Source organism: Typha latifolia, chromosome 1 (assembly GCF_019914945.1).
Source record: "Typha latifolia isolate L0001 chromosome 1, TyphaL0001v2, whole genome shotgun sequence".
Classification (NCBI taxonomy): domain Eukaryota; kingdom Viridiplantae; phylum Streptophyta; class Magnoliopsida; order Poales; family Typhaceae; genus Typha; species Typha latifolia.
This window is the reverse complement of record NC_133086.1, coordinates 11929260-11944738: the sequence shown is the minus strand read 5'-3', so window position 1 is coordinate 11944738 and position 15479 is coordinate 11929260. Positions and strand designations below refer to the sequence as shown.

At 37.1% G+C, this 15479-nt stretch overlaps 1 protein-coding gene across 1 annotated transcript; it reads right to left on the bottom strand.

The window, feature by feature from the left end:
* Nucleotides 1–4903: 4903 nt before the first annotated feature.
* LOC140800322 (ethylene-responsive transcription factor ERF003-like) lies at nt 4904–5660 on the bottom strand. Its single transcript, XM_073155051.1, has 2 exons — nt 5535–5660; nt 4904–5423 (listed from the first exon to the last, which is right to left on the bottom strand). The coding sequence occupies exons 1-2, from the start codon at nt 5612–5614 to the stop codon at nt 5066–5068; spliced, it is 438 nt and encodes a 145-aa protein (XP_073011152.1). The 5' UTR covers nt 5615–5660; the 3' UTR covers nt 4904–5065.
* Between the last annotated feature and the right edge of the window lie 9819 nt (nt 5661–15479).

Genomic DNA, 15479 nt, shown 5'->3' with positions numbered 1-15479 from the left:
CACCTTTATTGCTAGATTGAGGTAAGAAATTCAGGCTGATGTTCATGCCTTGCATCCACTGTACTTGGGGCAAGCAGTGGAGGATGCCTTGCTTATGGAAGGCAAACATCGAGCACTCAGAGGGCATACGAGCACCTATGGGTTAACAAGCATCGATGAAAGCTGGGCAGCCCTAGCGGCTCAGTTTACCCGCCACGGACTCTCTTGGGTGCAGCTGGACCATGATCTTCTCTTTGTACTTTTTCAGATGTGAAGACAACTCCTAGGGCCCCTATACAGACTCTCACATCTACCCAAGTGTACGAGCGAAGTTCACGCCGGGTCATCGCTGTACGTGACAAACTGATTCATTGATGCTTATTAATGCTTGAAGCTAAGGAGGACGATCCCATCAATGATGAGGATGTTACGGAGGACATGATGGATGAGAAGTAGTAGATTAAGGTGGAGGAGACTAAAGTGGGGAAGTTTAAAGCGGGTATTTATCTCCATGCCTACTTCGGATCTGCAACACCTCCGAAAACCCTTCATGTGGACGGATTGATAAGGAAGCACATAATACGTATCCTCATTGACATAGGGAGCACGCACAACTTCCTTGACGAGCGGCTAGTTAGGAAGATTGGACTCACTTTCAAGCCAACTAAATATGGAACCATAGAGGTAGATTCAATCATAAAAAAATAGGATTTGATTGAGTATCGAGGAACAAAAGAATTTAGTCCGAAATACCAAATGAAAGTAGATCAGTTTTTTTTCATTCTCGAAGAAGTGCATATCTTGCTGGGATCCTCATTCATAATGGTCCGGCAACCATGGGGTTTGACATCAACATTGGTGATGGTACGACGCTTAGAGCTGACAACATATGCAATGCAATTCAGGTTTGAGTTCAGAGTCATACCTTTGTTATGGACTTGTATCTGATTGCACTCCGCGACACGACGTCATATTGGGGACTTAGTGGCTGCAGAGCCTCGGGCCTGTGACCTTAATTTCAGCGAGATGTGCCTCACCTTCAAGCACAATGGTAGACGAGTCCAATTGGATGGAGCGCGTCCACATCAAGGCTCCACCTTGCAACCTCTCTTGGGGTTGCCTAGCCACATTGATGATGCATTTATGATGCAGTTGGCCCATACTAAACCATCCAAGATAGCGAGCACTCCAACTGATTTGTAGAGTTTGTTATAGGAGTATGCAGCTCTCTTCGAAGAGCCAAAGGGATTGCTGCCGATAAGAGATGTAGATGACCGCATTGAGATCGTACCGAGAGCAGGGCCAGTGAACGTGAGACCTTACAGGTACCCATACATACAAAAGGAGGAGATTACATGAATAGTGAAGGAGATGCTCACACAAGGGGTTATATAGCCTAGCCGCAGCACATATTCTTCCCCCGTTCTATAGGTGCGGATGATAGTTAGAGATTATGTGTCGATTATAGAGCACTGAACTCCATTACCAGGACCTGTATCCTATTTTTATAATTGAGGAGCTACTTGACGAGTTAGTAGGGACTATATATTTCAACAAGCTTGACTTACGTGCAGGCTACCATCAGATTCGAGTGCACCTTGCTCACGTGCACAAGACCACCTCCGGACTCATGATGGCCACTATGAGCTCCAAGTTATGCCCTTTGGCTTGACGAACGCTCTAGTGACATTCCAAGGCTTAATCAATGATGTGTTCCAACCTCTCCTCCGATGGTATGTGCTTGTCTTTTTCGATGACATATTAGTTTATAGAAAAACTTGATTTATAGCACTTGAAGGAGGTCTTGAATCTATTGTGGCAACATGAGTTGAAGGTCAAACTATCCAAATATCTATAAGGAGAGCAACAGGTGGAGTACATTGGGCATATCAGATCAAGGCGTTATAGCTGACCTAGGAAAAATAGCTTGCGTGTTAGAGTGGCAAACGCCAAAGAATCCCTAAGGAGTTGTGAGGATTTTTAGGTTTGACAGGATACTACAGGCGATTTGTAGCGATTATGGAAAGATTGTTGTCCCATTGACCATGTTGTTGAGGAAGGACAGCTTCATCTAGAGTGAGAAGGCCATAGTAACCTTTGAAGCCCTCAAGACCGTCATGACCGTAGCTCCCGTACTCGCATTGCCCGACTTCACCAAATAGTTTGTGATGGAATGTGATGCTTTAGGAGCAGTGTTAATGCAACAGGGACGATCTATTGCTTATCTTAGCAAGGCCTTATCCGATAGCTCCAGGCATTTGTCGATGTACGAGCGTGAGATATTGACAATTTTGCATGCGATTACCAAGTGGCGACCTTACCTCATTGGTCGACGCTTTTTGATCCGGATGGACCGGCTGAGCTTACCCTACTTCTTGAAATAGCGAGTACATACACTCGCGCAACAAAAATGGGTATCCAAACTTATGGGATATGACTCCATAATGGTGTACAAGAAGGGGACAAAAAATAGGGTGATGATTTATGTCTGCTAGGGTTGCTTGCATTGCTACTATCATCTACGCCATGAGAGTCATGGTTTGCGGTAGATCGGCTAAGCACTCCATAAGATCTCGCAGACGCAGGGGAGATAGTGATCTTGATGGTACTGTGTGCTCCCTCTCCATAGTTTGCTCTGCTGCTTGTGAATATCCTCCAACTTGCCATGCCGCCATGGATCTCATGGTGGTCATGGTGGTCCGAGGAAAGGCTGCTGTGATACCAATTGATACGAACCGACTTGGGGTCGACCCAAATCGTGGACAGTTCTGCACAACTTGAATTGCCAACTTTCCATATGGCATGGTTGGCAATCTAAGTTGGGACTACACTCAATCAATGGACCATCATGAGATAGGGTAGCAAGGCTTAGATGTGTGACAATTGATTTCACACCTTGAGGACAAAGTGAGGGAAGTGTGGTGGTCTATTACAAATCGACTTGGAGGATGAACCAAATCACATTGGACTCCTAAGACAAGGGAGGGGTCGGGGACTTTCACGTCCAATTCAGTTATTTATCTATTTGATATTGTTACTTACTTATTATTCAATTGTTTGCTGCCTAGAATTTATGTGACGTGAGTCTAACCTGAGCTCTTTAAGCTAAGCTTGTTGAGTCAAGTTAGGTAGCCACCGAAAATGCTTATGGTGTGCACCTAATTGTAATTCGTTAGGCCTAGAACCTAACCTTTGATTTGATGCATTAGGGTGCTAGTTTGAGTTGGCTGGATCTAACCTAACCTAGCTAGGCCGACCATGTCAATTAGGGAGCCGCTAACCACCACCTAGGCCGGCCACCACTGCCTACCTCCTTGTTTGGTCGCACTCCTTTGACCCTAAGAAACAACCCTACTTCTTCGCTACCACCTTCACCACCAACTACCTTGATTTCCACCATCACCATCGCCACTACCATATTGCCAACCTAAGCCGATCACCACCACACCCACTTTAGCCTCTTCTTTCCATGATCTACTCCGATATATTTGTCCTCCATCTCGAATCTATCATAACTCCATAAACCAAAGTCCGTCTAACTATTAGATCAAACCTGTCACAACCCCAAAAATCCAAGTCTGTCTAATTGTTGGATCTTAAGTAACCTCTTAATCTTGATGATTCGCGATAACCCTAATCTTCTACTGGAAAATCAAAATTCAATTTCGTCTTCGGATTGGACTAGCATGCAGTGATCGTGAGGTTCAGAAGACGTTCGTATCACAATAACACTAGTTGTCTCTCCCTCATCTGATGTGTGATGCTTTGGGAGTGTGTATAATGTGATTTTATCTTGAGGACCTATGTGAATATATGCTGTAATATTTACCTTTAATTCTTGAGGATATGATACATAAAATATAGTTGGAAGTTGATAAATAGGAATTGTTTGCTCTCATTACGAGTATGCTTTGTTGGTGCATTATTATTTTATCGTGTTACATCCTGTTGCCTTTTGTATTGTATTAACTATTTGGTTTTGTGTTGCTATTATTCAATTATTATCCAATTGGAATTATTCGGGATTACTTCCTTTGCTGTCTGGTATTTGTCTGTAGGAAAAATGAGTGCATGAATTTCTGGTACAACAAATTCTCCTGTATGATTTTGACACATCTTTCTAAAAATACTCTCATCTTCAAACAACTACCCACATCAATGAGTTCTCCAAACAACTCTCGAATTTTTTAAACCTTAACCGCAACCTATGCCGACATTAATAGTAATTGTTTTAAACTTAAATCTTTATTTAGGATAAAAATTACACTAATTTATTTTATCCTTTCAAATTAATAACCAGACAAGACAAGGATCACATTTACATGCGAATGATGCTCCAGTTTGTCGATGATCAATGCTTTCCTTGTCACATAACAAAAGGGCAGCCACCGCCATACTGGCACGTATTCAATCTGTAGATCGTTCGTACACTTTGTGGCCCGCGATAGGGAAAGAAAAAGAAGGAAAAAGGGGAAAGTGAGGCAAAAGATACTGAGCTTTGGCGACTAGCATGAGAGATAGAAGTGAAACAAATTAAAAAGGCCCACAGTCTATCGCAGAGTTCCTTTTGACGAGAAATTTTGTGGTACACCAACACGACCCATCCGAAGATGCACACCTCAAATAGAAGAGACCTAAAAGAGAGAGTCCTTTCCTTCCCCTTTGGAGAGAATTTTAGCAGTCAAAAGATCTAAGTACAAAAAGGCTCATCATCCTCTCGATCCTAATCAGCTGCAGGGAATCAGGTAAATCTGAATATTCGGCACTCTGATTGGCTGCTAAATCAGCTAGGTTCATTATTTTGTAGTTTAACTACTATTCATGATTTTTGCAATCAAATAAGGACTGCCAAGTAAGTTGGCTGCAAAAAAGTTCCTGCAGTCAGCTCTTGTGAGAATCGAAGCTGTAAAAGTACTAGTCAAAGTTGAATAGATATTGTTTTGCTGTCAAATAGATGAACAGTACTATAACAAAACAAAGAGCAAACCTGCTCATCAACATCTAACCCATTGTTCTCTTCCACATCTTATGTACATCTCTTCAAGATCTTTTTCTAACATCACAAAAAGCACTGCAAGCGGCAACCCTAGAGTGAAGAAGAAGAGGAAGAGGAAGAGGAAGAGGTGGAAGAAGAAATCTCCACAGAGCCATAGTAGATAAGCTCCTCAATCATCTCTTCAATGTACTCATCATTCAAGCAGTCCACCCCATCCTCCTCGCCGCCCCCCTCTGTCTTTACTCGCTTAGTATCCTCCTGAGAAGCCTTGCAGCATTTCTCTAACTTAGCCATCAGGCTCGGCGAGAGGACGGACGTTGACGATCCATTAGGATCTTCAGGGAAGTTGGTCCGAGCTCTCGGCCCGCACATTAGCCTCGCAGCCTCATCGTAGGCTCGGGCAGCATCTTCCGCCGTTTCAAATGTGCCTAACCAAATCCTCGTCTTCCTGCAAAAAACAATTATATGTATATATAGTATATGAGATTTTCTTTTTCTTTTTTGTTACGGTAGATTTACTTGTAAGTATGATGATTAATGTCATCATGTAGAAGTTTACAGGAGAGGGTGGCGTATCTCGGAGACCCATGAGCCCCAGTGCCTCTGCCTCACTCCTCTGTATCTTTGCAACCTTGGCATGTCTGAAAAGTAAAGAGAGAGAGAGAGAGAGAGAGAGAGTGATCCTTCTTGAAGTTTGGGGATTTGGAAGGACCATTCGGCTCCAATATATAGACAACACAATGACACAATTGCCCCTGCGTGTAGCTAGTTAGTAAGCCCATGTATATATGGAAACTTTGGGCCACTGATCCTACATGCACATACTTACATCAAACTAGTGTAATTCTTAAAAGCATGCAGATGAATAATTAACTTGGAAAGCAATGGACATGGGAGCTGTTTGTTGTTACTGTGATCATTGGATTCCCACTTGAGTCTCCCAAAATCACTGAGGGAGGGATTCCGAAACACAGAAACAGTTGCATGTACCAGCATGGTGATCATTTTCTGTTCCTAACTAAGAGAACAGAATGGATACATCATGACCTCTTGGTTTCTACATCTGCATGTCGATCGATTGGCGAGCATCGGCCATCCAATCGGTGCCCCGCCGACCACCCCGGGCCCCGCAGGGGCCCAGCTAGAGAGACATGCAACATGGCCCAAAACTTTTTTATTTATTTTTTCTGATATAATATACAACAAATCTGAGGTTAATTGTAGGGCAACAAGGATGCCCTTTGACTGGTCCCATGTGTTAGCTACTTAGCTCTATTCCTTCTCCCTCTCTTTTTGATACTAATGTTCTAATGTCATGGAGATATTATGGGCTCCAGGCCCAGTGTTATATGACATCACAAGGGTTGTATTACCCACAGGGGAACATCACCAGATGAGCTATATCTCGTTACGTTATATCCTCATATGGAAATGTCAGATGAGTGTCTCCTCATATATCAAATCCATGTGTCGCAAATTTTTACATGCGCTACAATCATCATCATCATCATCATCATTATCATGCTACTATATCTTAATGTCATTCTAAACACAGTTGTTTGTTACTTAAGTAGCTGGCTGGCCAGATCCTTGGGAAGAAGATCCAATGATAAGTAACAACAAGATGGACTACTAGCTTTTCAAGTGTCTCTACTGGCGTTGAGATGTGGTTGTTGAAATATAGATTTGGGGAGGAGGAGGAGAAGAGTTCCGTTAGGGTATTGGAATAGATGCATGGAGAGAGGAGCAGATCACATGCAGCCATTTCTTTGGCACATGATGGGCTTGGCTTCTTAAAGGTTTGGGTAGAAAGGTCCAAAGGTTGGGTTAGGAATTTGGATGAGGAGAAGAAGGGTATGGGTCCTACAAAGCGTGTCATCTAGTGTGGGTGTTCTTGCGCTAGGGAGGGGCACTTGCACGTCCGGAGGCCGGCCCATGTGGCATGGGTTGATTAGGGAACAAATTTAGATTCCTTGTAGCTAGAAATCAATCTTGGTCGACGTATGATTCAATTAATTACTTAGGCTAGTTATGTCATTTAAAAAAAATTGATACGGATGCTCAAGGAGGATGACCTATTTGGCGGATTAATTTGTTAAGGGCGGTTTGCACCAAAAACTAATATAAAATTTCTTTTTTTGCGTCGTTACCCATTTCGATTTATACTATAATACTCTTACATATTCTTACGATGATATAAAATTATCTCCACATTTACTGTAGCATTAATTGTTAATTTTATCTTTTATATTTCTTATTTATTGTGAAAAGATGGCACCATTATGAAGAGAAACTACTAAATAACAATTGGACTTCTTTATTCTTTTTTCTTGCATTAAAAAATAATATGTACACTATTTTCATCTTCTTACCTATAGCAACATACAACTCTATATTTTTCTTCTTCCTTCGAGATTATTATTCAAAGGATTTTTACTTTATCTTTAAGATAAAACCCCATCAATAATCATTTCAACCTATTATTTTTACAAAAGAAATCTATTTAACAATATAATCTAAATCTACTCTATCGATAACATCAAGATAATTTTTAGCTAAAGGGTATATTCTCAAATATTAAGTTGCTACCAGAGCATCCCAATGCAAAAATACAATTGTTAAAAGAATTAAATTCTTAATATGAAAAATTATAGAGGACAACATATAGTCTTATAAGATACCTCCAAATGATACAAATAATTGTGTTTGTTACACTATTATCTCTAGTATCCGTCGCGACATTCAAATTTTTCTAAGATTTTCTTATCAATCGACTTTTGCATATATATATTGATTTTCATTTGTTATTTATTCTTACTTTGTATCTATATATTCTTACAATTAATAATGTATAATGTGATTTAACTAAATTATATGTACGGATTCTAAAATTTTATATGCAAATTATTGAAATATTATCTATGGATTCCATGATATTATCCCTTGATTCTAAAATTAGATTCCAGGATAATATGTGTTGATTCTGTGATAATATATGTAAATTCCATAATAATATCTATGTATTCCATGATAATACCATGGATTCATAAATACATAGATTATGAAAATATTAGTTTAATGTGATTTGATCAAGTCATAATTTATAAATTTTAAAACTATGTATATGGATTACTAAAATTATTGTCTCTGAATTCTGCAATAATATTTATCGATTTCATAAATATATCTATGAATTATAATAATATTATTATATTTTTGATAATAGTATTTATGGATTCCATAACAATATTAATGGATTTTATAAATACATCTATGGATTACTGAAAAATTTATATATTGTAAACAACTAGGATGTCAAAATACAAATTAAATTATGCTAGTGTACATTAATACACAAACTGTAAACACTCTCGATTTGTCTAATATAGTTTGAGTTACACTATTGTATGTCAAAATATAAACAAACTTGGCTATTAAATTGTATAGCCATATATAAAAATATATGTTTTATTGTAAATAAATTAGGTTGTCAAAATATAGATTGAGTTACACTAATGTATATCAAAATATAGGTAAAATTACACTAGTGCATACCAAAATTTTATTGTCCAAAATTATAGAACATCACAAAATGAATTTTTATTAGTACAAACTATAATATATCACAACATGAATTTTTGAGAAACTTTAATCTTTTTGTTTTGTCCTTACAACCGTCATTAGTATTCTTCTCTCTTTAAGTTCTCAAGTCTGACTTCTTTTGTGAATGAGACCCATAAAAAAGATAAAATATCTATATAATAGATGATCCACCTAAGATATTATTTATGGATTAAGATTTAATACCGGATTCCATAAATACTAACAATAAAATATGAAAATACTAACAACTAATTTCAGCAATAATAATAATACATGATTCCATAAATAAACTAACAAAATTTACAAAACTCCTCAAATCACAATTACATAAATAAACTAGTAAAATTTATATAGATAAACTAAGAAAATTACTATATCAAACAAACACTACAAAATCTTATAGATCACAATTAAATAGAGACATTTATAAAATCCATTGATAAGTTGATAAAGAAAATTCTACAATTGAGATCATATCTATTACATCACTCACAATGGGTTTGAAGTATCCAGCCAAAGATGAAGATAATAGAAGTTGAAGATTAAGTCCAAGATTAGACATGGTTCTCAAGCAATTTAAGTTCATCAAATGGAGAAAGAGAATAGATATTTCTCTAACATTTTAGGCTTAAGAAAGGGAGGAAAGAAGCTAATAGATAGTTAGGGCAAAAATAAAATGGTTAGAGCACAAGAGGAGATTGTTTATGCAAGAGATGAAGAGAGAAAAGTTTAAAACAAGATAAAAATAAAGAAGAATGTTAAAGTAAGAAAAAAAGATAACTCTAGAATAAGAAAGAAGGAGGATGCAATTTGGGCAAGAAAGAAGAAACAGTTTGGAAAAGAACTTTTTTTCTAAATTCATGAACATTCACTTCTTTTTTTAACTTGTGGTAGTTGTTTTTTCAATTTCTTAGATGTGACTTATCATTTCTTTCTACCTTGTACCTCCCAAATATTATGAAATATCCTAGCAATTAATACTTAGAGATATTCTCTTTTGTAGTTGAAGGATAATTTGGCATTTAAAAAATATTAGGTAAGTCTACAATGATATGTTAAAATGGGTAGAGATACAAAATGGAAAATTATATTGGTTTTTTGTGCAAAGTTCCCATTTATTATAGACAATTTTTCAACTTTATATCAAAGTACTGTAGTTTCTATCAGTAAATGTCATGCCAGCCTAAATAAATCACTATATAGAAAATCTATTAATAAATTGCTTGCCTATTAATAAGTTGTTTAGTGAAAGCATTTTATTATCCTTGTTAGTGTAAGTTTTTGTAATGATAAATTTATGGACACAAAACATTAATAATTATAATGTACAATCTAAGGTTTTATATAAGATCAAGACATACTACTTATGGAATAATCATACGTGTGAAGAAATTAAAATTTTAAGTGTTAATAAATTAAGCGATTTTGTAAAAAGGTTTGAACCGTTCTTAGTTAGTTCGAACTGCAGCATAGTATTGATGCAAGTTCCTAAAAGGTATATATGTTCGGTACGAACCGATCATGTCGAACTAAAAGGAAAGTTCAATGTCAGATTTAGATTAGAATTTTCCCTTTTGGGATTTCTATTATATGAATCAAATATGTCCATCACACTCTACATAATGGAATTCAATCCATCAAAAGATCTCTCACCTAAAGGTGCTTCACTTTCTACCAACCAAAGTGTGAGAAGTAATTTATTTGTCTTATTCTACATATGTCTTAAAACACATAAAAGGACCGAAGCTATCTACTACCACATGATTCTTGGAGAGAAACTTAAACGTAAGTGATCCATGTTGAAGGATAATGAGCTAATGGCAATCTATTTTCGTAGAATAATTCATAGTAAAGGAATGCGAGCAAGAGACCAACTTTGATGCTTACACATTAGTGTGTCCAAAGGGGCTTTGTATTGAATCTTGTTTCGATGAAATTAGTAAAATAGATCAGTCCATGTGTGATTGGATCCATAGTTTTTTTTTGTATTTGATGTGGGAGGGTTTCAACATTAAAAAAATTATCTCTCTATTTTTGACATATTTTTCTATTCAATTTTAATTTTCTCTTTCCATGTCTATCTTGACCTAATTAGACTAAAATTTCTATCTCTCCCGAAATTTCAATTGATATAAGAGCGTGCCTTAGGGATTCACAAATTTTTAACCTAGTATGAGTGGAAGCCACCTTGACATGAGTGTTTAGAAAAAAATTGACTCTATGGTTTAAAAAAAAAGGAAAGGAGAAATTCTTTTAAAGTTAAGAAGTTACATTAAGTTTGTTTAAATTTCAAAGAAATATCACCTAAGTGTGAAAGCTACCATTGCAAAATCAATAATATCTTCATGCATGTGTCAAAGATTGATTTGACTTATAATTTTGAGCATATGTCGAAATATGTTAATCAACGAGAGTCTTTTTATGAAATTAGTGCATATTGTCATGCATTATAGGATAGTGCTAGATTTTTGAATGCATTGAACGATTTTGGCAACTCTAGCAAGAGTTGAATATATTTATATTAAAGTTAGTACATTAGTGATCAAATTTAGAACATAAATGATTACAAAACTTTACAATTTTGAAATCCGAATTGTTGTAGTTTGGGTTGAGTAACTTGAGTTCTAGTTAGCTTGAGTCTAGAAGGATGTTGAATCTAAAATTAGTCTAGTCTCTTCTCACTCTCTCTTTCCCTCCTTCATTTTGCCTCTTAACCATAACCCTAACCCTAACCCTAGCTCCATTCTAGCTGTCGGCTCTATCTAAAACCATAAGTAGCATCCTTCCACCACTAGTCGACCACTACCCATCTACGGACTCATCCATATAGCTTGAGGCGTGTCATTTTAGCCATCAGCCCTGAGTGCTTGTCTAGCACCAAAGCAAGCCCAAAAACTCCATTCAATCTTGACCTACCCCAGATCTAGTCTACCCCAAACATCGGGTTGAATCAATAGGATCATAGCCGACATTTTTTTTTGGCATACCCACTATTTGTTTAAACGTAGCAAGGAGGGACACCATGGATCTAAGTACCTCGACATCACACATGGCATCGATTGGTCCACCTTGGGACCTCCAGATTTAGGGCTTTCGTGAGGAGATGCAAACTTCCCTACCTCATGAGATCTAGTCCATAAGGACATCTCCATGGATTTAAGTATGTCAACACCAAGGACGTCATGGCCATGCCAATATGCAGCCTCCCTATGTCACCTCCTCTACCACTATTCTAACACAAAGGTATGACTCTTTCAGTCACGAGACAAAGCGCCACAAGCATCATACTACCCACACAAGATTCGAGAGTAACTAACATTTCCGTAAGTGAATACCAAGTGAACAAAACCATGGTGTCATACTAGAGTGCAGTGGAGGAGCCCTATCATTATCGATGAGAATTTGATACGGGATTGCATGTGGATTGACGATCAAAGGTCTAACCATTGATATGACCTAGGTTATGATCCTCTTATATAGGTCAAGGATGGGCTAAAACAAGGAAGGAAGTTGACCTCAACCTTGGGCACTAGAATTTGGCCAGCTAGACTAAATTTATCGAGTTAGGGTTTTTCAGTGTCATATATCTTTTTACTTTGTATTTGGGTCAAAGACTTGGTTGAAGAATGAGTCTAAGTTCTACTGAGAGGTGTCTATAGAGAGCATTGGATTTGATAGTTGCCGTAGGTCTATCAGGTCCAGTAGAGCTTTGGGCTAGTAAATGACTAAATTGAATAAGCAAACAATTAAACCTACCAAGACTGCTACTCAAGCAAATAAACAAAATAAGTCAAATAAGATAAATAGACTCAATTTATCGAGTCCAATGTCAACTGATACATCTCAATTAGATTCGAATCACATCATGATACATGTCCAATTTTGATATATGATTTACTTGGCATACATGACAATGTACTTATCATGTTACTTAATATTGCTTACATGCGATTGAGAATATTATTTTGAAAAAAGTTTTTGACAATCAGTTTTAGAATTTATTGAAATGTTTTTGAAATCTAACCTACCTGAGTTGATTTAATAATCTCTTGTCAATTGTTGTTTTCTGAATTTGATAAGTTATTGACTGAAATTAAATTGAAATTTGCAGTTACGTTGAAATTATGTATCAAGATGTTTTTTTCTTTATATAGTTGAGTTACACAGATTTCTACTATTTGTGTTTATTCGCATAACCTTCATTAATTTTGTCTTAAGCTATAAATTGACTTTATTAGGTGGAGAATAGTTTAGGTCAGTATCTTATCATGAAATTATCAAAGGGAGAGATTATTAGTTTAATTTTATAGAATGATAAATTTGTGGATAAAAACACTAGTAATCATTATAATCTTGGTTTTTTGCATGATAAGACCCACTAGTTATGAAAGACTTGTATGTACACAGAAATTGAAGATATTAAAAAGCAAATTTTAGCAAGTATGCGGAAACATTTTGAACTGTTCCTACTTAGTTCAAACAGCAATACAATAATGGCATAAGTTCTTACAAGGCATATAGATTGGCTCAAATGGATCTTGTAAATTTGAACTAGAAAAGTGTAGATTTAGATCCAAATTGGAGTTTTCATTTTAAGATTTTTCTAGTATGAATCAAAAATGTTCCTCGCTCTATATAAGGGATCTAAAGGCAGACCAAAGGTATCGAATCCATCCAAGGATTCCTCACCTAAAAGAACTTCATTTTTATCGAAGTTGTTGTGCAAAACACCCAAATGGGTGAAGGAAGCGGAAGCAAGACCTTCACCCCCAAATAGCCCAAATGGGAATAGTGAAAGAAAACCAATGCAATGCTTGGAAAAACTCCAAATAGTGGTTAATGGTGATAGAAAGAACCCTAAGCAAGTTCTAATCATGGATTAATACCCTACTGCAAGCAATCACCAGCAATGGAAATAATTGAGACAATAGAGAGAGAGACAAGATTTACGTGGTTCGGCGATGTGCCTACGTCCATGGGCGAAGCAATCTTCTTTACTATGCAAATCCCTCACTTACAAAGAGTTTAACAACTCTAATCACTCTCAATACAATGGTGGCTTAACCCTCATAAATGTTCTTTCAATGACCAACTCTAAAAACTCACTTTAGTATTTATAGTCAGGTTCAGATTTGGGGATTTTCAGTGTCGCGTTCGAACGCCCTCAGGGGCACGTTCGAACGCCGCGCCCAATGTCAATACAGCAGAGCCAAAGGGGCGTACGAACGTAGGAGGGTGTCGTTCGAACGCCTATAGAAACAGCTGCTCTTGGGTTGGTCCGCGTTCAAACACGGCTGGGGCCATTCGAACGCCCTGCGAAAGTTTGCTCTCGGGTTGGCTCGCATTCGAACGCGGCTGGGGCCATTCGAACGCTTGCATCACAGACTGCTCTTTGTTTGGAGCCGCGTTCGAACGCCCCCAGGGCCTGTTCAAATGCGCGGCACAGAAATACTAATACATGCTGAATTTTTACTGAAACTGAATTTGAGCCAATTTTTAACATAAGTGATATGGGTTATTTGTTCACGTCCTTGTCTTATTCCATGTATGTCTTGAAATACATCAAATGAGGTAAACCAAGAGCTGGACCATCTTCAATCACATGACTAAATGAATGTCTTGAGGGACTGAGACATAGGTAATTTGTATCGAGTGACAAATCAACCGAAGACAATATAGTTTCACGGAGTACTTCATTGCAAAGGAGTGAGAGCAAGAGATAGTTCTTGTTTAGAGGAGTTTGTAAGTAAATCTTGATTCTACAATTTTAGTGAAATAGATCGGTCCATTTGTGATCGGATTTATAATATTTTCCTCTCTTCAATGAGAGGGGTTTTCACATTAAAGAAATTATATCTTAGTTTTCAGCGTATTTTCCTGTTTTGTTTTAATTTTATCCTTTCATATTTATTTTGACTCAGTTTCCAAATCAGTTTCTTTAAGAGCAATTTATTTTAAAAACACCCTATGTGGCCACTAATTACTTAGACAAGAACTGCAGTAATTTTGGTAGATAGTTTGAAAATTATTATAGATCAGAAATATATCTTTTGCTAGGGATAATAAATAAATAGGTCACTGGCTCAGCTCCTTCGTGTATATATATATATATGACACTTTTGCCACTGATAACACCTGCTTATCAATAGTATTTATAAGAACATATTTAAACAACTCGTGGAGCTTAGCGACAACTTAAGCTTTGGATCAAGATTACCATATTTGAGTGATGGGTTGAAAACATTGAAATTGTTAAAGGAAAGCGAGGATAGAAAAAGAAAAGAAAAGCATTGAACACCTTTTTAAGTTCTTTCAGTTGAAATGGGAGGAAGAAGAAACAACATGAAATAACTCACCCAGTCATGAAAAGAGAGTAGAAAAGACGCAGAGTTGTGGAAGTCATGCAAGATGTGATGTAATTAAACTTTGTGCCTTCTGATATGGTCTTTTTGGTTCAAGTCCAACGCTTTGTCTGGGATAATAAAGGAGCGAGCACTATGTATGCATGTATGACTGATTGAAAGGCAAACGCATGTGATAACGTATGTCTATATATCACTTCGACTTTATAGCTCATTCTGTTCATTAGCAAATTCTTCCCAAGAAAGTGGCTGTCAATGATAGACATCTGAGGACAATATTTGGGCAAATGACGTGGTAGCTGCTTGAACATAGATTTCATTTTGACTTGTGAATTTCTTATATATGATTAGGCTTTCAATTTAGTTGACTGGAAAAGCCTGTAAATTAAAAGAGGAAGTAATAAAGGTAATTCAGACTCAACAAATAAAACATGCACGGATGCCAAACCCCAAGGAGCTACAGAAGATGAAAGAAAAGCTCAACCCAGACACACCACTGTAGTCGATCTGTAGATCCAACTAAAACATTATAAAATTAT